The sequence below is a fragment of the Lissotriton vulgaris genome, chromosome 11 (assembly GCF_964263255.1).
Source record: "Lissotriton vulgaris chromosome 11, aLisVul1.2, whole genome shotgun sequence".
Classification (NCBI taxonomy): Eukaryota; Metazoa; Chordata; class Amphibia; order Caudata; family Salamandridae; genus Lissotriton; species Lissotriton vulgaris.
This window is the reverse complement of record NC_141699.1, coordinates 155,728,679-155,754,680: the sequence shown is the minus strand read 5'-3', so window position 1 is coordinate 155,754,680 and position 26,002 is coordinate 155,728,679. Positions and strand designations below refer to the sequence as shown.

Here is a 26,002-nt window from a genome sequence, read left to right as displayed (position 1 = left end):
ACACACTAGTGCTTCCTAGCTGAGTACCAGCACTTCTCCTCTATCAAACGGAGTACCAGTACACATGAGCGTAGCTGTGTATGTGCCCCCATGGAGGATGGCAATCAGAAGGCCAACACTTAAAATAAATTATTGCCCGAGTCAGTGGCATTGACTTCATCATTAGGCATTTGAGCAATACACTCTTAGCAGTCATAAAAAGACTTACATGACCAATCTACACTCTTTTTAACATCTATGTGGCACCCCTGGCAAGAGTGATGCGTAAGTACGGTTTCATCCCCGTGTCATATGCTGATGACACGCAGCTCCTCTTCCCGTTCAAAACCATCTCCGCTGAAGTGAAGAGCTCTTTTTCAGCTGGTATGAAGGCAGTGGCACAATGGATGTCGGCCAACTGCCTTCAGTGCAACGTCAGTAAAACTGAGGTTATGTTGTTTGGGGAAGCTAGACTGCTTTGGTCTCCAGACTGGTGGCCCAGCGACTTGGGTGTTGTTCCCGAACCCAAGTCAATTGTAAAGAACCTAGGGGTCCGTCTGGATCAAGATCTGACTCTCAAGCAACATGTGAATTATATCTCAGGTATATGCTTTCATACCATCAGCCTACTGCGCAAGGTCTTTCCTCTTCTGCCTGATTCGGTGAGGAGAACTTTAGTCCAGGCACTTGTTCTAAGCAGGATTGACTATTGTAATGGTCTACTGCTTGCTGCCAATGAAGGGGTATTGGATAGACTACAAGTCATCCAGAATACAGCGGCCCGCTTAGTTCTTAATGCCCCTCCTAGAACTGCCTCCAAACCCCTTCTTGACCAATTACACTGGCTTTCTGTCCGGCAGAGAACGAAATTTAAAACATGTTGTTTGATTCACAAGTGCCTAAATGGCCAAGGACCTGCCTATTTGAAAAATAAATGTGTCCCTTACACCCCCACTCGATCTCTCAGGTCCAGCAATGATTTTCTTTTGCAGGTACCACGGGCTAAGAAAGCCAGACACGGGAGTAAGGCACTTTCCATAGCAGGACCCACTCTCTGGAACAAACTTCCTCTATCACTCAAACAATGCACAGATCATCTAAAATTCCGGAAACAATTGAAAACAATACTGTTTAAAAATGAAATTTAGCTTCCTCCCACATTTATTTCTTGGTGTTCTACAGGTGTCAAAGCGCAGAGATACTCCACTGAGAGTTGATTCCAGCGCTATACAAACCAATAAATAAATAAGATAAATAAATACACCTCTGTATCTTTTTAGGAACTAAAACCACCTATGGTAGGGAAGTGCACTTCACATTTGGAGAAGTGGGCAGAGAATTAATGCCCCGCGGCATGTGAACAACGGTATTGTGAGTTCCCCATTTATTTCTTGACTGAACCTGCTTGTGAGCAGACACGGAGCGCCTTTCCATCTGCTGGGTCAAGAAAAAACATTTTCGCGTAGAATTGTAATTTACAGCACCCTTACGTTTGCTTATTGCTTTAAAGCAATGCACATGCCAAAGCTTGTAAATGATGAAAACGTGTTTACCTTGGCATTCATTTATTTTAATCTACAGTTTGTACATGGTCACACAACAGACTAGTCTCCAGCGGATAAAAATTCAAGAGTCCTAAGAAACACGAAGGTCAAATATGTAAGCTGCATGGCTTAGCTTTTATAGACATTTGTAATCAGACGTCTGCAATGTTGAACTATTTTCTAGCATGGCCTGATTCAGGAGCAAGTTAATACTGCTCATCTATTTTTAGCAACATCTTAGCCCAACATGAAGATGGTAATCCCAGTGGTAACTCATACAAGGTCAGATGGACATGCTAAATTCTATGCATACACTTGGTGGCCCAAAGGGATAGAGCTTCCTTCATCCTGTTCCCCAGGGGTTGAGGTAGAAGGGATCTTGCTCTTCAGCTGCCACATATCCATGTCTGATGCTAGCATGGCGTGTGTTGGACACCAATTCATGATTTTAATTTTCAATCAAATGGTTTTCAGAGGCTTCAAGGTTTGATAAAATCACAGTGCTGCCATGCCCTACACATGAAGGATGAAAATCTCCTTTAAACACTGGACTGCTGCTTCAGCCTTACAACTCTAGTCTAGCACTGAGCTGGCTGACATAAATGAGTAATGCTACAAATACGGTACTCGGGGTTAGATTGAGGAGTTGGGCACTAGACTGGTGCGTGCCCTTTTTTTGGCTGCATGGTGGCCGTTTACCGTCTTTCTACATTATTCAGCTGTGGCAAGCTGGCCAAAAGAGTCTGAACTGCCTATTGGATGCCTGTCGCAGGGGGAAGAAGAGGGCCTCTGCTCCGTTTGTACCCAAATGGAGGCTCTTATTGTCCTCCCCCCCCCACCCCCCGGTAAGGCATCGATGCTGGGTCGCGTTGTTAATTGCAGGTCATTGGAGAGGGCCTGTGCCTGCATGTGGCCATGGACGAGCCCAGGTAAAAAGGGCCATTTTCACCCCTTTGCCCCACAACCAGTGTGACTGTCTTTCACTTGGCCCTTCAAATCCACCCTCGCCCGCCTGCTGGGACATTGAGTCAATGATAGCGGGGATGAGCCTAAGCTACCACCTTGGTGGCAAGATGAGGTGGGAGGAGGTCAACTGAACTTCCTATCGGAGGCCAGTTTTGTAGTTTACCTGCTCTCTACCCTCTCTACCCTGCTGGAATTAGCACATGCTCAGGACCCAGCAGAGTTCACTGTCTGCCAATGCAAGCTCTACGGCCTTGGGGCCTACTGCCGAGGGGAGAGAAGGGAGAATGGTGGTGGGTGAGTGAAGGTAGAGAGTGAGGGGGATGGAGCAGAGAGTTGAAAGTAGGAAAAGATAGAGAGGCAGAAGGGGTAAGCACTGATAGATATAGGGAAGAGATCCAGACGGCTATGAAAAGCAGAAGAGAGGTGTGGAGAGGGCAAATTAGAAATAGAAAGAGTGATGAGAGAGAGTTATAGGATACAATTGGGGTAACAAGAGTGGGACAGAATTGGCTACAAACTGGAGAGCAGTGAGTGCGGGAGGGATCTTGTGCTTAGATATGTGAAGACAGATAGAGAGTATGTTTGTCTGTGATCTGTGAGAGATGAACAAAACCAGGTAGGAAGAGAATCAGCAGGTATTGGAAAAGAAATGTGTGGAATGTTAAGTGTGTGTGTGTGCACTCCTGAATATATAAGGATTGCACCAAATGCAAGAAAGTAGGAAGATTATAATGATTATTATATGAAGGAGCTGCAAATATTACAATACAAAGAAACATGAACATTTGTTGTTTGACCATCATTTTGTGTAACAAGCACATTTTGTTTATATGTATACATTTCTCACATGTTTTGTTCTGCCCTGCAATCAGTGTAACTGCCCAAGTCTCTCCAATCCTAAAAATCGATAATGAGCTTGAAAGTGCTTATAGTGCTGTTGATGGCTTGGCTCATTCAGGGTTTTAGCTGTTAATCTGGGCAAATGAAAATTTTGAGACCACTATCCAGGGCAACACAAGGTCAAAATGAAAACCTCAATAGAAGTGTCATCTTGTCTCACTCGCCTCTAGCCACGCCCCTAGCTGAATTTAATGGGTACCTGCACTTATTTGTCCCATTTAAAGCGCTGTTTAGCACTGTCAGGGCTGGATGTCGATGAGATGGGTGGTGGGGGGGGGGGAGAAACAGTACCGGTAGTAGTGCTGAGCGGGAGCCTGAAAGCAGTAGAGTTGGTGGACCTGGGAGGGGCCAGCAAAGCTTCAATGTTCCCTCAAGTGCCAAAGAGATAGAGGCCCCCAGCGCGAGGGTGTGAGCGTGGGTAGGAAACAGGGTGGGACCCAGATAGCTAAGGGCTGGTGCTGTCAGCTGCAATGGGTTGTGATTAGTAGAGACAGCATTAGACCAGCAGGGGCATCGGGAGACACCCTCGCCATTAGGAAGCAGCCTTATATTACGTTGGGTCAGGGTGCCAGAAGGTAATACTATTGTATGATTAAACTCTTTACAATTGTATAAAACAAGAACACTGGTGCACATAAGACCGATAAAAACCCATTATACATAAAACCAATAACATAATTCATTAGAGATTTAAAAATACGTTGCAGAAGCTCTTTAAGTTTAGGGGATAATCGAGATGATAAGCCAGGAGGGCAGGGAATGTAGCAGGCAAGGTGATACCATAGTAGGAGGAGCAGAGAGAGAGGGGGGGGGTGGCGAGAGAGAGATGGGGGTGAGAGAGAGAGGGGGGGGTGGCGAGAGAGAGAGGGGGGTGAGAGAGAGAGGGGGGGGGAGATAGAGAGAGAGAGAGGATAGACCTGTTGATTTCTGGGACTTATGTAGGGTAATGCCATGGACGAATATGAAAGATACAGTATCTGTACAACCAGGGTAGCCACAACGAGTGCAGGTAGGTGGGAATAGAAGAGCATAGGCAAGGCATGACTAGAGAATGAAACCAGCACAAACCATGAGCCTGAGGCAGGATGACATCTGAAAGCCTAGGCATGCTGTGACCAAAAAAAGAGGCAACCCCCCACTCTGCCTATTCCTTACATTTGAAATTTATATTTACTGCTGTAGAAGTGAGAATGCTTTTCATGAAAAGGAATATAAAGCGGGGTTGCCAACGAAAAATGCCAGCCATGTGTTGTTTAAAGACACTGAAAGACCTCGTCTTGACACTAAATAGGGTTATAGATAAAAATGTATTTATTCATTTGTAATGTGACTTTTCTGTCTTAGTTCCCTTTAATTATCAGACATAGATCATTCAGGCAACCCTAGAACACAATTAAAAGTGTTTTCTGTTTATATTTGTTGTTCGAAGTTTGCACAGATAAGTGCTGAAAATACAGCTTTAGGTGACTGCTTATTTTTGTCCTGTATGGGGCATCAAAATAATGAGCTGGCAACCCTAATCATAAGACTGGAAGGTTGTTGCAGGATCAGCACATTATTTCCTTCACCTTCGATCCCTATTAGTGCCAGAATAATAATAGTTTAACTTGTACCTGAAACCTTACACTGCCGTCAATAACATGCTGAGTTACTTCAAGTGTCCGGGAGCGCATCCTTCATTCAGACAAATCACTCCTCATTCTCACCCTTAATTTTCACACTCACCCTGCAATCATAATGCACTCACACTGACCACCATGCACTCGCACCATTCACCCGCTCACCCTGCACTCAGTCATTACTCTGCACTTGCAATGCACTTGCACTGTTCACCCTGTACCTCACCCTGTAGTCACACAAGCACACTACTTACCGTGCACTCGTGTCACACTTCACACACCTGTCCCCCTCACTGCTCAATCTGTAATCTCACTCAAATAAGCCCATTACTAACCATGCATTCTTCCGTCCAACTCTGCACTTACATACGGTCACCTCACTCACCCTGCAGTCACTCCTATCACCCTACTCTCACACTGTTGCATCACTCACCATGTACTCTTTAATCTATGCCTACTCAGGATCATTAACTTTAAACACTAGGCATAGTATTTTCAGAATGGACGATTCCGTGCAGTACCAAGGTGGGATTATGAACAAAATATATACCATAGAGGGAACTGCAGAGATGAAAAAAAAATAGTGTGCACATCTCTCACCTCTTAAGCCATTGCTAAGCCCTGCATCCTATTGCACAATAAGCTGCATGCATCCCAGTCAGTGGTACTCATGCGTTACATGGAATGGGAACACTTCTAACATAGCACCAAATTCAAAACAAATACAACTCCCTTCCAACCACACACCCTTTGCATATAGTAGCTTGCTACTCATGTGGGCCAGCGCTTCAGAGCTCCACATAGGGTAGTAAATTGATACTTGTATAGCGCACTACTCACCCGCAAGGGTCTCAAGGCGCTTGTACTAATACCGCTGTGGAACGCATCATGGCTTTCCCTGTGAGGCGTCCACTCCTGGGCACCCCCATGGTGGAGGCCAGGCATCCTTAGCATTGTGGGGGCCATTGTGGAGATTAAGCAAGCTATTGCCCAGAGTTGCAGAGTGGGACTCCATGATTGGAATAGGCACCGAGGCGAGAATTATCAGGTCCGTGGAATTTTGAGCCCAAGACCCGCCGAGGCGGGGAATTGAACCCTGGTCCCGGGCTAGACCTCTGCATCAGGGTCTGCCGCTCTAACCATTGAGCCACACTTCTCCATCTCATTGAGCCACACTTCTCCATAACCTCTATAAATATAACAATACAATACATTCAAGGCCTCTCCATTCTCCTGTCTTCTTGGCTCTGTCCTTTAGCTCCTGCCTCCTTGCAGCCATCCATTCAGTTAATGCCTTCTTGCATCTGCCTTCAACTCCTGCATTCTTCACTCTCACAGTCTATTTCTCTTGACTTTCGCAGGATACTGAGTTAAAGCTTGTGTACTTCTCATGTATATTGTCAGTCAAGTTTTTATGGAATTGCAGGAAAGGGTTTCTCTTTCAAAGTTTCAAGGTATTGTCAATTCTATATCGGATCCTTCATAGTTGTTCTTTGTTCTTCAGTCATAGGCAGTTCCTGAGACAATAGGATCGCTCCTTGGCATTCTTCTGATTGCTTCCTCAGTTAAATAATCTGCTTTTGACAGTATTGTTGCAAATGGCATAGCGTGTATGTTGAGAGTGTTTCCCACTTTCTCACTAGAACTTACAGAAAGACAATATAGAGGCATTTCATTTAAATGTTGGAGGTTTCAAATCAAAATATTATAAGATTTCTGAGTGGTAGGGAAAAGTGGTAAATGGTGGGCTGCGCCACCAGCGGGGCGAGGGAGGGCCCTCCATGTGCTTTGCAGGGGGGGCCCCCTCAAGTTTCGTTACGCCACTGTCGCCCACGTCGCCAGACTACACGACCTGAACATTATCTCCTATGCCGATGACACACAGCTGATCCTCTCCCTCACTAAGGACCCACTCACCGCCAAAACCAACCTCCACGATGGAATGAAAGCCGTCGCCAAATGGATGAAGAACAGCCGTCGGAAGTTGAACTCGGACAAGACGGAGGTCCTCATCCTCGGCTCCACCCCCTCAGCCTGGGATGACTCCTGGTGGCCGACCGCCCTGGGAGCAGCACCGACACCCACCAACCACGCACTCAACCTAGGGTTCATCCTCGACTCAACACTCTCCATTACCAAGCACGTCAACGCCATCTCATCCTCCAAGCTTCCGCATGCTCCGCAAGATCTACAGGTGGATCCCCACCGACACAAGAACAACGGTCACCTAGGCCTTCGTCAGCAGCAGGCTGGACTACGAAAACGCCCTCTATGCGGGAGCCCCGGCCAAACTGCTGAAACGACTGCAACGCATACAGAACGCCTCTGCCCGCATGATCCTCGACATCCCTCGACGCAGCCACATCACACCCCACCTGAAGACCTGCACTGGCTGCCCATCAACAAGAGGATCACGTTCAAGCTCCTCACCCAAGCACACAAGGCACTCCACGACACCGGACCAACATACCAAAACAGACGACTCACCTTCTACACCCTGAACCGCCAACTCCGCTCCGCCGACCGTGCCCTAGCTACCGTCCCTCACATCCGAAGTGCGACCTCCGGCGGCAGATCATTCTCCTACCTCGCTGCCAAGACCTGGAACACCCTCCTACGGCAGACCCAGGACCTACTAACCTTCAGAAGACTACTCAAGACCTGGCTATTTGAGAAGTAGCAGCACTCCCCTGCTTAGTGCCTTGAGACCCTTACGGGTGAGTAGTGCGCTCTACAAATTTCCTGATTGATTGATGCCTGGCTTAAATGACAATATGATGGCCATGACATACTGAGGTCATTTTGACATTAGCATCACCCATGGCATATGGACAATATTAATGGTAACATTCTGTCATGGGCATGTCATGTTTTACATAAGGTGGCACCCCTGGCACATTTTGGAATAGAACTAAGGATAAACTCATGGGGGCGGTCAGTTTTTATTGGCTCGTCATATTTAACGAGTATATTTTCAGAGGCTATGACACTGTCTTTTCAAAGGCTATGGCACTTTCACAAATTAAGGTGAAAATCTTGCTTTAAAATGCACTATTTAAAACATTTCTTCCAAATGTTCCCTGTGGGGCGGTTGGGATGTCCGCCAAACCTTTCAAGAGCTCAATGTTCTACAATTCAGGCTTCAGGTCACTCTATCAAAGAGCTTTTTCTCTTCTAATGGTACACTCTTGAGTAACCTGCACCTTTTTAGGTCTCTCCTACCATGCATCTTTTATCTGTCAGGTAGATGAAAGCCTATTGTGGGCTATACCAAAAGGTTACAGTGGGCTTTGGCCCAACATATTGCTTTATTTTGGTTGTCTTTGTTATCACTCTTGTTGACTAGCTTTTATTTGATGGCTCACCGTGTCTATCTTGTGCTTGTCCCTCTCATTTCTCTGTTTGTTCCTCCCATGGAGCATAACCTCTTTTCCATTCTTTTGATTGGATGACTTGAATCCTCCCAGTGCTCACATTTAGGGAACTACTTTTTTCTTTCTCTGTCAGCACACCATAATAGTGCATATGTTTTCTAACTTTCTCCCTTGAGTGCTGCTTTTGTCCCCCAAACACCACCAATCAGCTTTCCATTTTGCTCCCTCACACCTCCTCTCAAAGCTCCTCCATTCCATGTTGCTGCTAAGTCGCTCTGCCTTACAAAAAGTGCCTTTGCGCTAGTCAGTATTTTAAAATACAGTTTATAAATCCATCTTGGATCAGTAAATAATCTGTGTGATTTTGTAGTTGGGCTCATGCGTGATGACAGATGTGCAAACATATGTCATCCCACATGTCTGCAGTGGTTATGTGATTGCACCTTTTTGTTCTTGTGTTTTTATCTTGTGGCGGATTGAGCACAGCATCAGCAAACATCATTGACAAAACAATAGGTCGAAAAGGCAAGATGTATTGGCTTTGTCAGGGCTTGTTAACTGTGTTAGATATAACTGTTTACATTTGACATGAACAACTTAGTTAATCTTTATATCTTTTTATTTTTAGGTTTGCGAAATACTTCAAGCTTCCAGATGGAAGAGAGGAGCGGACACTTATTAAAGCTTATGGAATACGTTTCGATATTCAAGTGTTTGGCACAGTAAATATTTCTATCTTCCATTGCATTGCAGTAATACATTGATTTTCCTTAATATGTATGTAATGTATGTGGCATTTGTATAGCATGAACTTCAAAGAAGATGGAATGAACTTTATTCTTTGGGATTAGGAGTGCCAGCAGTATTTGCGGTACACACAGCACAATAGGAGATGCATTTTCACCACGACCTCCGATAGGAGCGATCTATTTTAATTCATATTCCACTCCCACCCGAGTGCTCACACCACTTGGACAGGAGTGGCATTATTGGTTTTAGTTTCCTTGTAGCACTTTATGCGGGGAGGTGCCTGGCTCCCTTTCACTGTTTGGTAGCTTTTCTTTACTTGTAGCACCTAGGTGCTGGAGTTGCCTGGCCCTGTTTCTTGCTTACCTGTTCCAGCTCACAAGGGGAGGGCGTGGTGAGTGCCTCCACCCCCTCCCTACTCACTGCAGATTGGTGGGGATCGGGTTACGCCCCTAGAGGCAGACTACTTGTGTATGGCCTCGGTATGGACGAGCAGTGGGCACCGAAGGCGCAACAAAGGCAAGCCCATCTGCACCTGTCCTTCTCCGGATGTGGTCAGGGACGAGAACCCCTGTCTGTTTTACTATCCAACCTTAGCTGAGATACTCATCTGACCAACTGAGAAGTCTAGCCTCTAATACAACTGCAGGGTGTATGAACAATCTCACGCTGGACCTTCTTCAACTGAAATGTCCTCAGTGTGACTTTAGTCTCTTACGTAACAAGCCCCTCAACACTAAGGACGAGAGTGCTCAGTTCTTACTTATCAACTGCCGATCTATGATAAAACATAAGAACGACATTTTCAAAATTATTATGGAAAAGCAACTGGATGCCCTATTTCTAACTGAAACCTGGCTCAGTGAATCCACAGCGCCATTTATTTTAGATGTGATCCCGTTAGGCTACGGGATTATAAGACAAGATCGGCCCACAAGTAAAGATGGAGGGACAGCTATTATTTACAAAACTAATGATAAAATGTGCCATTAAAACCTTTAATATTGAGAACTGTGAAGCCATTTCTTTCTCTTTTTCTAGCAGAAAAGTTTGCCCTAATGGGCCTGATGATCTATTGCTCACCAGGCCCTGGAAATCAATTCAATTCATCTCTAGTCTGAATGAGAACATTAGTCAACCAGCTCCACGAGAGCAAAAACATGATAGTCTTGGCCACACCATGGACCACATATTCGCCAACTTTCATACAATTAAAGTCGCATCACCATTAATAGTTCAATGGTCGAACCATTATGGGGTTCCTCGACCTGTGTCATTTCTCAAGACTTCTTCGAGTAACATACCTAATCAAACGACTAGGAGAAGAAAGTGGAACATACTTAATTCCGAAATGTTTGCTAGGTCTCTCTTATGTAGTGCCTCCTAGTTAAGAGAAAATGTTACCTTAGCCAACTCTCAAATTGAGAGTTGACTATTTGAAGCCCTAGATGAAGCTGCGCCATAGACAACGGGTAATAAAAATCCCAAGGCGCAGAACTCTGCACAATGGTTTACAGAAGAACTGAGACTAGCCAGAAAATCCTGCAAATGCCTGGAACGCATTAGAAGCAAAGATTACTGCCCGATCAGTAAAGATAACTATAAAGCGTGTACCATGCACTTATTAGGAAACCAGATGCAACTTTTATACAGAAAAATAGAAACTGCTAATAACTCATCTAAGGAATTGTTTTTAATCCTGAAATCACTGTCCACTTTGGATCAAACTACAGCATTGGTTGAGAATTGCAATAAGATGGCACACTTCTCATCCAAAGTAGCAACCATCTATGAGACTTTCCCTTTAGAAGTGCATAGTCACACCAATCTTGACTTTTTCCTAGAAGAACTGGCTAACTGGCTATAGTGAACTGTCTCATGGAATTTACGCCCCCAAATATAGAGGAGCTGAAGAACATAGCATCAGGCATCAAGTCAAGCTCCTCTACGGACCCTGATCCACCTGAGTTCTTGATGCAAGGGAAGGATATTATCCTCCCATATAATTAACAGCTTATTACACTCTCTTTCCGAGAAGGTGAAGTTCCCCGGAAGTTAAAGCAGGCGATGGGGGGGGCGGAGCTAGCCGGCGTCGATGGCGGACGTGTGAGCTTTCGGCTCCTCGCTGAAGCCCCTTAAAAATCCTTCAAACTATCCTGCTTAATGCCGAATTGACTGGGTTCGGTGCCTGGTGACCCCCGGAGGCCCCCTGACCCGGTTGTGTGGCCCGGAGTGCCGGTGGCAGTGGGTAAAGACCCGCGCAAGATTGGCGACGGAGAGAGGTGCGGACCAGGCCTGAAGCCGCGGCCTGCCCTGTGGCGCGGCCCGCACGACGTCACCTGACGTGCGGCCCTGACACCCGGAGGAGCCGGAGAACGCAGCCTGCAGATACTGGGACGGGGCGCGACCCGCAGGCCCACCAAGGCCCATCTGGAAGTACAGGCGTAGGGAGGATACGTCTGCAGGGACCCTAACATTTGTACACCATCGGGGCCAGTCAATGCACTGGGTGGCTGGCGCACCCTGACACGAGGGGCACTCCTGAGGTCGCTCCCGCGACGCGGCCGCCATTTTAGGCTCGCTAGCGGGGACTGTGGAGTGTGCACTACGCTACGCCCGCGGCTACTGCTGAACATTTCCAGGGTGAGCACAGCGCTGGTACTGAACCGCCAACATGGGGAAAAATGATGCGACACAAGCGAAACTCTCGTTCGACCGCCGGAAAACGAGGGGGCCGGAGTCACAGGCGGCGGATGCCTCCCCGAAAGGAGCCGCGGCGTCCTCGACCCCTGCGGACATTAGAGAGTTGCTAGCGGCGATGGAGAAAGGCATTCAGAACAGCATAGAGGCGGTGGGCTCCAAGATCGATGATTTGTCGTACCGCATGGACCGCATGGCGGAACGTGTGGACAAACATGCCGAACGCCTAGACATGGCGGAACGGAGGCTCACGGAAGCGGAGGAGGCACAGACCGAGTGGGACAAAGACCGTCGGCAATTCGGCAGGCTGCTCCAAGTGATCCGTGATAAGGCCGAGGACCTGGAAGCGCGCTCCCGTAGATCGAACATTCGCATAACGGGTGTGGTGGAAACAACGCAGACAGGCAAGATGGAGCTCTACGTGGAACGCCTGCTGAAAACGCTACTGGGGGAGGAGGCCTTCTCCTCAATGTTCATAGTGGAGAGAGCACACCGCACTCTGGGCCCTCAACCCCAACCCGGACTGCCACCCCGGCCCATAATTGCCAAGCTCCTAAACTACAGGGACAGGGACACAGCCCTGCGACTGGCCAGGGAGAAAGGACAACTACAGGTGGACGGCATGAAGATATCGTTGTACCCGGACTTCACGGCCAAGGTACAAGAGGAACGCCGCCAGTTCATACCGCATAAGAAGCAATTGCGCGAGCTGGGCCTAGACTATGCGATGCTGTACCCGGCCAAATTGAGAATTAACACCGGCGGGAAATCGTACTTCTTCACGGACCCGAAGGAACTGCAGAAATCACTGAAAACTTGGGCCAAAGAACGCAAGGAACACCGACAGCGACACGGGGAGGACTCGGAGGAAGTATCGACTATGGAAGAACAGGACTGAGGCGCCAGGTCGACTGTATTCCCAGTAAGAGTGTAATTGCTGTGTGAGGTACTATGAATGCACGCGGAGTCTCCCGTTTATGGGCTGCGGCCTGGACTAGAGACAGTGGCCGAGAGACGGCAAGCGACGTGCCGCAATGACTCATGCTGCATTGTTGTTCATGGTCCCAATCACGTAAGCTGGTGTGGTGATCACTGGGATATGATTGATACGGGTGGGGGGGCGGAGGGGGAACCAGGTGAATCCAGTCTGAGGTGTTACAACACAGGGGGGCAATGCGGGGGGACGGAACTGGAGATAAGTGAACTTTTGCACCACTGGTGGTGACTACGTAGTCTCGGCACGCTTTGCCCCTGTGCTTTTGGCTGAGGAACTCACTAGGGAGTCGGGACTAGTGTTGCCCGCTACTTTGGGGCACTTGTGTTGATGGGGAAATGTGGGGGGTGCTGTCTGGCCGGGTTGGGGGTGGTCAGCTGTGGGTGGGGCGGGGTCAGGGGGGAGGGTGGATGGGCGAAAGTTGGGGGTTTGCCGTTTGGGAATCGGAGGGCCCGTGGTTTGCTGTTGATAACTGGCGAATGATGTGTGTGAATGTGCTGGGTGGATGCCTGCCTGACTTGGGCGATGATGTACTGCTTGGTTGTCCGACAACTCCCGATGGAGTCAATACGATGTGCCGTGATTTAAGATGTCTGCTGCTGTAGAGTCTGGGGACCCGCAACCGAGGCGCGCGCTGTCCCTGCTAACTTGGAACGTGAGAGGGCTGAATGATCATCGGAAGCTGAGGAAGGTGATGAGCTTCCTGAATAGGCATCGAGTGGATGTGGCCATGCTTCAAGAGACACACCTGCCTGTACACAGTAGGATGCTAAAGGTCAGAGGGTTGGTAGGAATTATAGCAGTAGCGGGTTTCACTTCTCACGCCCGCGGTGTAATCACCTGGGCTAACCCTGCCTCGAGACTGAAACTTACCCCACTAACTGTAGACACTGAGGGCAGATACGTAGTGGCTAGGTGCACGGGGAGGGGGCAGGACCTGCTCCTGGTAAATGTTTATGGCCCTAATCATGACAGCCCGGAGTTTTATACAGCACTGTCAGCTGCATGTAGGTCACACACACACACTAAAATGTTATGGGGGGGTGATTTCAACTTTGTGTTTGACCCAGACAGGGACCGTTCGGCGGGCCCCGTAAGGCGGGCAGTTGCGTCAGCTATCTACATGAAAGCGGAAATGACGAGGCTGGACCTGGTGGATGTTTGGCGGGAAAAGCACCCTACGCAGGGCGGTTACACGCACTACTCCGCATACCACAACATACATACTAGGATAGACTACTGGCTCGCCTCCTCCTCAATTCTGGGTGGCATCAGCTCCTGTGCGGTTCTCCCACGCACGCTATCGGACCACTCCCCGATATTGCTCAGTCTCTCCACTGTTAGGAAGGGGATACCGCCATATACTTGGCGTTTCCCGCCCTACGCGCTTCTTGATGACGCCTTCCGCGGGGAACTTGCGGAAGACATTGAAAGGTTTTTCGCCACCAATACTAACTCAGTAGACAGTTTCTTTACCGTGTGGGAGGCCTTTAAGGTCTATATTAGGGGAATAGCCATGTCCAGGCACTCCAGTGTCCTGCGTACCATTAGAAGAGATCTCTCTGCGCTGGAGGGCAAGATAGCTGCCCTGGAGAGGGAACGGCTGATGGACCCGGGGGGAGAGGCGGAACAAGATCTAGCGCCCGTGTTGGCGGAATATCACGCGCTTGCGGATAGGGAAGTTCTCTATATGGGGAAGTATGCCACGGCCCGGACTTTTGGTGAGGGGGAGAGACCGGGGGCTCTGCTGGCGCGTATGGCCAAGGGGTCCCGTAAACCATTGGTGATAGATGAACTGCAGACTCCGGGGGGCACTCGAGTGGTCGAGGAGGACCAAATATTAGAGACGTTCCGCCGATACTATGCAGACCTGTACCGAGCTAGGGCGGGTGGTGCGGAAGCCGAGATAGACGATTACTTGGATTACATCTCGATGCCGTTCCTTAAGAATTCAGACAGGGAATTCCTGATGGCCCCCTTGCATGAGGACGAGATTCTGGATGCACTGAGTGGCATGCGCTCGGGGAGCGCCCCGGGCTCTGATGGCCTAACGGCAGGCTTTTACAAAGCCTTCAAGGACCTCTTGCTCCCCCACTTGCTTGCCCTCTTTGACGCGATCTGCGATGAGGGCGAAATGCCGACCTCGATGCGGGAAGCGTTGCTGGTCACGATCCCGAAACCGGGGAAGCCCCTGGACCAATGTGGGTCGTACCGTCCGCTCAGCTTGCTGAACGTGGACGCGAAGCTCTACGCGAAAGTCCTCTCCAACAGACTCGCGCTGCTGGTCCCGAACTTAGTGGCGCCGGAACAATCGGGCTTTGTACCCAGCAGGAACCTAACCTATAACATCCGCACGGTGCTGGGGACGATGCAGCATGTGAAACAGGAGAACCCCGCCTTGGCAATATTCTTAGACATGGAAAAGGCATTCGACTCCGTCGAATGGCCGTTCATGATTAGGGTCCTGCGCAAACTGGGGCTGGGAGAGCCGTTTCTTCAGAGAATTGGGGCTCTTTATCACCACCCTACGGCCCGCCTGCGTATCGGCGACAGAGTTTCGGCACCGATACTCATTGGTAGAGGCACCCGGCAGGGATGCCCCTTGTCCCCCCTGTTGTATGCATTGGTTGCTGAGCCATTAGCGTGCGCCATGCGAGAATATCATAGCCTGGAGGGTGTCAGCTTCCCCACATATAAGATTGGCATCTCTACTTATGCAGATGACACCTTACTGTACGTCCGAGACCCGGTCAATAACCTAGCTCCAATTCTCAGGGAGGTGGTACGCTTTGGGGCGCTATCGGGACTCAAAGTGAACTGGGATAAGTCCATTGCTTTCCCCCTGACCCCAGTCACGCAGCCGTTCGAGATGGACTACCCTCTACAGTGGACGGATGACTCAGTGAGATACCTGGGCATCCGTCTCCACACGGACCCAGAGATCCTGATCCGCGATAACTATGGGGTCGCATTCACCAAGCTTGAGGAGGATGTGGATGCCTGGATCAAGCTCCCTCTCTCATTGATGGGCAGGATTGCCCTTATGAAGATGGTGGTACTCCCCCGGTTTCTCTTCCTCTTTGTTAATATTCCGGTGGTCTTGTCGAAAGCGTTCTTCAGACGCCTGAACCAGGTACTGATTAAGCTTGCCTGGGGCGGGAAGCAACCTCGTGTTAAATGGGAGACACTGATGCTCCCGTGTGAAAAGGGGGGCCTGGGGGCGCCGGACCTGGAGCGCTATTACCGGGTGGCACAAGCGACTCATTTACACTCCTGGGTCCATGGGGATGCCCGTATCCCGCATCTCATCCTGGAGAAGCTATTTGCTGATCCTCTTCCCTTACCCGCCACGATCTGTCTCACTACGGACCGAGCAATCGGGCGCATGGACTCGCTTAAAGCAACGAACCATGCGTGGCGAGCTCTGCAGAGAGAAAGGGGGTGCCCCTTGCTGTACTCCCCGCGGATGTCGGTATCCTGGGCCCTGTGGTTAGATCCACTCAATGAGAGGGGGGTGGTAGAGGCTTTGAAGGCCCTAGGAGTGCACACCATGGAGGACCTATTCTTGGATGGAATGCTGAAAACCTGGGAACAGCTCCCTCCCGTCGCCCCGGCCCCATCGCTGCTGCAGAAGTTTCAGTACCACAGGATACGGTCGGCCTGCAGAGTAATACTGGGCCCCACACTACGGGAGCCTGAAGAGGTCCCAGAACTGACGTACGTCATCAGAACGAACACACCGGCCAAATTGATTTCTGCGGTTCACAGGCTTGGGCCTTCATATCAGACATTCCCTACTTCGACTCCTGGAGCGGCGTGGGAGGCAGATTTGCAATCCCCCATAGACGACGCCATGTGGCAATACTGCTGCGCCAACACTCGCAGGGTCTCGCTCAATGGCAGACACCGCTTGGTGCACTTCAAATATCTGCAGAGAGTGTACTATACTCCAGAGCGGTTACACCGCTATGGCCTACGTGGCTCCCCGGAGTGTGAGCGTTGCGGGACTGGGTCCGCTGATTTTCTACACTTGGCATGGCTGTGCCCGGGAGTGAGTGCGTACTGGGAGGAGGTTTTCGCGGAATTGGGACAAATTATAGGGGAACCTCTGTTGAGATCTCCGGCGCTTGCGCTACTGGGCTTCTCCAAGCCGTTGGCCCCTGCGCTGCGCAGATTAGTGGACGTGGCGTTACTACTGGCCAGGAGGGTGGTGGCTGTGTGCTGGATGCGTGGTCCTCTCCCCACAAAGGCGAGATGGCTCAGGAATCTCCAATACTGTTGCACACAGACGGAGGTGTACAGCGAGCTGTTGCCGCCCAGGAGTAGACCGAAGTCATTTTGGGAACTCTACAAGGAGTACCAGCAAAGGGGGGAGGTGGACGACAGTGACATATCGGAGGAGGTGGACCCACAGGATGAGGGGTTAGATACTGCTCTGGAGCGAAGTCACTCGCCGCAGGAGGGGCTTTAATGTTCTTCTGGGGGGAGGAGGGCACAGGGAAGGTGTAGGTATGGGTCGGGGACGGGGGGAGGGGTGTGACATGGCTTGGGGACAGGGCTAGCGGGGGGCGGGTGCAGAATATACACGGTACGCACACGGCATTACGTAGGCAGGAAGGGACACTAGGACTCCTTGACGGTACTCAACAGCACACGGGGTGGGCCTGGGGGGGGTTTGGGGGTAGATTAGGTTAGTTTTTTCCCTTTCCTTACCTCTGGTTTCTTGTTCTTCCCTGGTTCATGAAAGACCGTACTATTATGCCTCCATTTATTGCCTATCGACTGTCTTGCTGACACGCTGGGGACCAACAGTGCAAGATCGCTTTGCTTTTGATTGAGCTGTGACGCTGAGTGACGCCGCTGGGCCTCCGGGATGCCAGCACACCGGCTGTGTATTAGGCGCTGCGAATCTGTCTTTGTAACTTGTGTACACGTTGATGCACTGTATGGTCGGACTGTAATGACATTTGATTTCGGACAGTTGGCAACTTTTGTAATAAAAGTCTTTTTCAAAAAAAAAAAAAGTTAAAGCAGGCGATAGTGCTGCTCAAGATGGGGTTCCCTGTGGGATGCATATCCCTTGTTTACCCAGCAGTACACCCGACCAACAGCGTGGATAAGAGTAAATGGCACAATAACCTGTTCTCTTAAGATAACGCAGGGCACTAGGCAGGGATGCCCACTCTCGCCGCTCTTGTTTATCATTGCCAAGGACCTCCAAGAAAATCAACTGCATAGAGAACTACAATTTAAAACTGGTCCAGTTCTGAGGACGCTGTATGCGGGTGATATTATACTGTGTGTTAGGCACCGAGCCAAGAATCTTGCATCTTTGCTACGCGAGTTCACACACTTCGGGGGATCTCTCTGGACTACATATTCACTGGATGAAATAGGTAGCATTCCCATTAACAACCGTACAAGTCGGTGCATGTGAAGGGTTCCCGCTGACAAGGTGTGATGCAGAAACTCGTTACTTAGGAATTGTTTTGCACAATGATTAGGAGCAAATATTGAGGCTAAACTATGGTCCAGTGATGGAAAAAGTAAACTTTAAAATAGACCAATGGATTGGGCTGCCAATCTCATTGGCTGGCCAGGTAGCCATAATTAAAATGATCATTTTACCACAACTGCTGTATCTCTTTCACAATATTACTATACCCCTCACCAATTCATTTTTTGCTCAGCTATGTGCGCAGTTGATGTGCTTGATATGGGGAGGACAGCAACCATGTATTGAGTAGGATACCTTACTGCTTCCATATGAAAAGGGAGGGTTTGGAGTCCTGAATATGCAGTTGTATTACTTAGCTGCACTATGCAGCTACGCATGGCATTGGTATCACCCAGACTACAGACTACCATATGCAAAACCCGAGGCAGATCAGGCCACCCCAGTGCCGCTGCATGGGCTCCTACCAGCGGGGCTGCCACTAGACAAAGAAGATATTCAAACTGTATAAAATACCTGCTGGTCCTGGAGGAAGCTGTTACGATAAACGGGGGACGTGGAGTTGTATGCCTCTCAGATTCCAGTCAGAGCCACTGGTAAGATGCACACTGCGGCGGTATGGGCTATGTACATTTGGGGACGTGTTCCCTGGGAGTCATGTCTACTCACACACAGAGGATGGGCGTTTTGAAGGCGCCACACTTATGGACCATTTTGTATTAACCAGACTCCAAAATGCGCTAGGAAGTCGAGTGTCCACTTATCCCCTAGAGCTTGACACTTTTACACCTCTGAAGCTAATCATATCTGACAAAGAAGAAGATAGACTAATATCCAAATTATACCATGCTGGCTTAGAACGAGACACTTATCAGGTATTTTATAACTGAAGTACTGATCAACCGATTGATTATTTATTTACTCTTTGACGGGGAGTTATATCGCGTTTTAAGTGTGGCTCAATGATTAGAGCGGCAGACCCTAATGCAGAGGTGTAGCCCGGGACCCGGGTTCAAATCCCTGCCTCGGCGGGTATTGGGCTCAAAATTCCACGGACCTGATCATTCTCACCTCGGTGCCTATTCCAATCATGGAGTCCCACTCTGCAACTCTGGGCAATAGCTTGCTTAATCTCCACAACGGCCCCCACAACGCTAAGGATGCCTGGCCTCCACCTTGGGGGTGCCCAGGAGTGGACGCCTCACAGGGAAAGCCAGGATGGGTTCCACAGCGGTATTCGTACAAACGCCTTGAGACCCTTGCGGGTGAGTAGTGCGCTATACAAGTATCAATTTACAATTTGTTCCCCCCTCTTTCTCTCCACTCTCCACTCTCTCTCCACTCTCTTTCTACTCTCTCGTTCCACTCTCTCTCTCCACTTTCTCTCTCTCTCTACTCTCTCGCTCTACTCTCTCTCGACTCTCTCTCTCCACTCTGTCTCTCTCTACTCTCTCTCCACTTTCACTTTCTCTCTCTCCACTCTCGCTCTCTCTCCACTCTCTCTCTGCTCTCTGGGGGCCCCCACTCCCACCCTTGTCAGGGTCCCGAGCAGTGCTCTTCTGTGCTGCCTCCTGGTCTCTGGGGCCCCCACTCCATCCTCTTTCCGGGCCTCCTCGCTCTAACTGAAAAGAAACATTGTAACTTGTTCCTTTGTTTCTCTTCAGTCAGAGGGAGGGGGCGAGGGGCTCAGAGCAGGCTGCAGACAGCCTGCACCTGCTTTAGAGAGAGAGAGGCATGCTTCAGCGCAAGCCTCTCTCACAGCTCTCACGAAGAGCTGAGGGGCCCGGGGCACCCTTCATTTACTGAAGAGAGTGGGGCCCCCCGCACCGCGTGGGCTTCGGGGGCGTTTGTTACGCCCCTGGCCGTACCTTGTCCAGCCACACTCCTCCTGGAGAGTGGCGGGGCGGCGCGTGGTCTCATTGGCCTCCTGGAATCTTCTTGTCCCCCGGGACGCTGGCTTCGGCGGCCTTTTCAGGGGACACCCGACGTTTCACCCACAGGACTGGTGTGGTCTCCGCTTCTCTGCATCCTTCCGAGTTCGCGCTCTCCTCCTCTCGCTGCAGTCCGTCCTCTTCCTCCGTCATTCCCTGCTGCTAGGGCAGCAGGGAATGACGTCGTCATACGGGACTCTTACTCCAGGACACTTCGCGGTGAGTTAAAGGGGCACCGCGCAGCATGCAGATGGAACAGAAGTACGTCCTTTTTGGTATGCAACGGAGTGCACGTTATTAATTTCCCCAGTCCGTCCTTAGTCTCCCGACACATCAATTAATGTAATTTAAGTTAAATATAATTTAATAATTTGCATTGCATTAAGTTTATCTTGATCGTTACTATATTTTAAAGATAATCAAATTAGGGTGAAGAAGTAATCCTAACTTTGAAAAATGAAATGAAAGCGATCTAACACCTCGGTTCTACTTATACTTACCTGACTGTTGACTATGTAGTGTCTAAGTGCTGGCCACATAGATGTAAAGGGGACAGTCTCTGTAATACCTATTGCATGTGCACACATGTAGCATCTGCTTGATGTAAAGATGGTGTTACTGAGCCTGGAGGACGCCCCGAGCATATGAGAAAAAGTTGTTGTCTGTGTGCCTGTGCCATATTACAGAAACAGGTCACCTTCAAAAGTGGCACATAGTGCCCTCCCATTCATTATGTCCTTGGGCTTCTTCCCAAGGCCCTCAAGAGTGTATGCAGAGAAACACGGTTTTGTTTTTTGTTGTTCAATGAGGCACTCTCTCCAATGCGTGTGTGAACATGGAGAGTTATGCAGGCGCTGCTGTAAGAGAATCTTTTCTGTGAAGGTGTCACAGGCCCTGTTTGCTGTGGGAGTACACAATGAGAGTTTGTACCAGGGCAAACATGATAATCCACTCAGTAAGATTATATGACCACCTCACCTATCCCTAGTTTATTAATATCTGTTTGACATATGGTGTACTTGTATATGTGGAACCACAAGAAGGGATCTGTGCTTTCCTGAGGGAGCCCTTTCCGTGCCTCACCAGGGATGGAAGGAAAATAAGACTGCCCAGAGGATGGTGGCGCCACTAATTGCAAGACCCGGAAAAGCTTTGGTTGCATGGAGTTGGTCTACCAGGATGAGAGCACTATTTTCATAGGATGAGGCTCTTTACCCATTGGCAGCTGTGTACTTTGTTCATGTAGAGAAAATGGCGCCAGCGTCTTGTGGCAAAGTACAATAAGGGAAAAGTCAACTTAGGACTTTAAAAAACAATATGACTACTGTTTTCTTTTTTTTTTTTTTAAATCAAGTCATTAAACTAAAATATACTTGCTGATTTCTTCCAGGGAGGAAAGTTTAACTTTTTTGAATTGGTGGTGTACATCGGCTCCTCTCTATCCTACTTTGGCCTGGTAAGCAGTGTTGCCTCTGCATGTTTCAAGCCCTGTTTACTCCTCAGAAAGCCTTTTACAGCAGAGTCCTTTCTGTGTCCATTCAGGCTGTGCTGGTCATCGATATTCTGATCACACCTTACGATTGCCCCTGCTGCATAGAGAACGTGATCAAGAAGTACTGCAAGCGAAGCCTCTGCTGCACAGAGAGCGTGGTCAAGAAATACTACAAGCGAAAGAAGTTGGAGTATGTGATTGAGCCAGGGAGCGTAAGTGCTGTAGTCTGCTCCATAGAACTGTTACACAATGTTGATATCTGTTGCATTGCCAAACTTCACTACAGTACTTAACCCTCACTGCATTACCTAACCCTCATTTACATCATTTTGTTAGGAAGCTGGATTAGACACTGATTAGGGAGCTGTGGATGCATTCTTAGAACTGTGATCATATGTGGGTTTAGGTATGATTAAATTGTGATTTACTGGTTGTTGTGTACGACTACCTCCATGGACGTTCCTGGTGGAAAGGGACGGAGCCATCGAAGTGTCTGTCTTCCATAGCTTGACTTGCACCACTCGCCTATAATTCTGGCTTGAGCCCTGACAGCACTATATATAGAGCATATGCACAGTTGAATTAGGTGTGTTTGGCTTTGGCATGCGTTTCAGTGAGAGGCCGTAGATAGCAGTGGACAGCGAGAAACCCCTTCGTAGTAATCTCACAGTTCCAACCATTGCAGCGGCCCCACAGCAGTTGCTAAGTTTCCTGCGAGATGATGATACTGAATTCCACTATAAATATTTGCGAAGTGTCACCCAAGAGTCTATAACATAACATGATATGGCAGGCAACGTATCTTCAGGTTGTTGTCTCAGAGACTTGACAAATGACCCAGTAATAGAGATGCAACCATTAAGGTGGGCATGGTGTTGGAAATGGTACCGCTGGGCCGGTGATGGTTTGGAGCAGAGTTGTTTTGGTTTGGCTCATTGGAGAGTTGGTGATTCAGTGCATATCCAGGATGTTCCTCATTACAAGCTTCAAGTCAATCTGTGTTGCATAAAGCGGCTCCTTTGTACTAACCCAATTCAGTATCCCTGAGGTCCTCTATGTACCAGAATTGAGGAGCCAAAACTGCACCAGGGTCGGACTAGTGTATGGGTTACTCTGCATCACATCAGATGTCAGATTATTACCAAGGCCCACTCTACTCCAATTCGCTTATATACGTGTAATTCATTTTATGTAAAATATTATTACATAGTAATATGTACACAATACTCAGTACTCTTATTACAGTCTCTAGAGCTTGCCAGAGCCGCAGATTTGGATTTCTGACCTTAGTCAACTGCAACCCAAGCACAACCCAAGGAGCACAGTTTACGTAAGATTTGTTTCAGTTAACGCGCAGTCGCATGAGACTAGACGGGGACAGTTAGTGAAGCATGCAATTCTCTGTTATGAATGAATCAACAGAACACTCAAGGATCACTAGACGGACAGCTGGATGTGCATATTAAAGTAATATTTTAAAACCAAAAGTCTAAACTAGTGCACACAATATGAATTGTTACCACAATGAAAATAAACATTAAGGTTATAAGGAAGTGTATAAATAACGTGAACAGTAAAAAATACTCCAACATTATTGCTGCATATTCAGAGCTCTAACACTCTCATTTAGTACTTCTAGGGGTTATACTAGCTCTAACACAATAGTAGCACTTTAATAATAACAATGTACGTAGAGTTTCAAAGGTGGTTTGCAGTCACATACCTTATTCCAGAACAATAAGTTCTATTTTCAGCTCACAAAGCTGCAGCACTGCAAACTGGTGATCACAAGCAGTGTGTGCTTGTGATAACCACAGTTTGCAGTGCTGCAGCCTGACAGCTAGTGAAGGCTGGCTGCCTTTCCATCTTCAGTTAAGGCGAGTGTGTAACGAGGTCTCTGTCCTTGTGTCCCCTGGCATGAGGTCCACTCTGACTTTTAGCGTTCCATGGTTTTTATCGAATATTCTAGGCTTTGTGAATAAATATTCAAAGATTTTCTTGGAAAGACAACAAATGTAACACATAGTTAACAATATTCTAGATACGCTATCATTTAAAAAATAACGAAGAAACCTAAAGATGATCAAAGGCAATGATTAAATACTATGAATATATTCATGCAATCTTGATTATCAAATGTGCAGGAACAGAACATTATGAAAAGCAATGTACATTTCACAGAAATGTTTGCAGGAATTTTGATTGTCTTGGAATAAGATGTACATCTGCAATCAGAGGAAATATACAATTCCAACTAATCCTTGTCAACAGTTTTGCTACGTTACCACCCTTTAGTTGTCTTTGCTCTTACCCTCAATCTTTGTGGTTCTTGAATTATCCATGGTCTTTTTCTGACAAAATAGCAGTAAGTCAATTTTTACCTTTCTTGCTGCTCCTTCATCAGTGTCATTTTTCTCTCCCTTAAGTGCCTTCACTATTGTATCATGGTGGAAGGTACAGTACTGAATTTTGTTCACTAGGCGGTCAGTTGTCAAAACCTCTAATAAATAATGCAGAAAAATACTGATGCCACGTATGGTGCAATTATAGCTTTCCTTTCTGATTCCAGGCTGTGATGTACGTGTCGTTTGTTGATTGCAAAGACATTTACTTGGTGGACAAAGCGTTGAGTAAGAGCTTACAAGAGACAAATGGGCACATTGTAGAGGTATGTTGCATTTATTGTTTAGGGTATTATATTTTTAAATGAGCACTGTTTTGTGGGACCGAGGTGAGCAAGATAATTGGTAATACTCAGCCCCGGGCACATCTTCCTAGAGTTTGGAGAAGTAAATGCTGTTTATATTGAAAATGTATGCAAATATATATTTAAATGGAATCAAACTTTCAAGAAACAGAATAGGAAAAAGCAGTCCTCTTCTCCCTTCCCACTGTCTGGCTCATCTTTTCCTGAAATCTTTGAGGTGGCAGAAAAAAGCAACTAATCACACAAGTGGCTGGCACATGGCAGCAGCAGCCATAGTCTGTGATCATTGGCTGATCCTGATGGGTGATGGGTCAGCGGAAGGACAGTGTGATATGCTGTAGGAGTGCGTCTATGACCATGCCAAGAGGCCAAGTAATTGGGGAGTGTTGTGCTATACTAAGGCTGTAGTTCAAGGTGACTATATTGACATCAGTGTGGAATGTGATCATCATGGCAAGTAGTTTAATTTTTAACATCATTAGTTTACACACCTATGTTAGTTAATTACTGCTATTCAGGGGCGTAATACAAGTCCCTACCGCCCCTGTGGTGCAGGAGGCGGTGAATGGGGGGCACTCCCCGAAGGCGACTCCCAACCATCCAGGGCCATTCAGGGCTCCTCTAATCATACCAAGGTAAATGAATATCTGTGAGATATGAGATTGTTAGGGGCCACTAATCACATTTGCAGGGAGGCACCATCATTTTGCATTACGCCCCTGCCTCAGTTGCTGATTACAGTTACCAATTATTGATTGATAAAGGGGGAGGTTTTACCCAAAAAGATCCACACGGGACCTGGGTGCTATATAGTGTACAAAATGAGGGTCCCCGTGAACTGTATAAACATTATTCACATTTATTAAAGCAATAATAACAAAACAATAAACACACTGTAAATTAATCACAATGAGCAGATACTACAATTTATAAGTTGTGATAAACAGTGCCCCAAAGAAAAGGAAGTGAGGTAGCGTGATGCTGTGAAAAAGAAAAGGATAAATAAAAAATGATAATAGTCGTGAAAAATAAGTATATCAAATTCTTGAAATTTATACACAATAAATCGGCTTCAGGTCCCTGAGCCAAAGAAAGGGTTCATAAAATATCCCATTATTTATCAAAATTGTCTATATTGATACTGGTATATAAGATATCCAAGAAATGCGGGCGGTGTCAACTGAGGAAGAGAGGAGGTAGCCGTCGACGTTTCGACCCCATGCTACAACAGTAGGCGTACTTGCGGCCTTACATCGGGGTCTTCATCAGGACAGAGGTGTAAACGGGGTGCACTACAAATTCTGTAGAAATGTAAATAATATAATATAAATGAAAATCCACACTTAGATTAGTGGAAATGCAATAAAGAATATCAAAACCGTAGCGAACAGTAGCGTAATTAATTAGAAAATTACCATGGTACGTAGAAGTATTTTCATACGGTAATCAGTTGAGGAGATCCACTTTTTATTCGTCAAAATCTAAAAAAAGAAAAATTGTCTGCTAAATGCTGTTAATCATGCCCCTTAATAGGAAAATGAGATTATATTAGTAAACGTTGCATCTCTTTATCAGTGAATGATACATAATCGCT

The 26,002-nt window shown here is 47.8% G+C and overlaps 1 protein-coding gene across 1 annotated transcript in view; it reads left to right on the top strand.

The window, feature by feature from the left end:
* Positions 1-26,002, top strand: part of LOC147679439 (P2X purinoceptor 7-like) — a 512,498-nt gene that overhangs the window by 417,654 nt on the left and 68,842 nt on the right. Inside the window, exons 9-12 of the mRNA XM_086943008.1 lie at positions 9,011-9,104; positions 21,600-21,665; positions 21,752-21,913; positions 24,271-24,369. Coding sequence (XP_086799134.1) covers positions 9,011-9,104; positions 21,600-21,665; positions 21,752-21,913; positions 24,271-24,369 — 421 coding nt within the window. The remainder of the gene's footprint in view (positions 1-9,010; positions 9,105-21,599; positions 21,666-21,751; positions 21,914-24,270; positions 24,370-26,002) is intronic.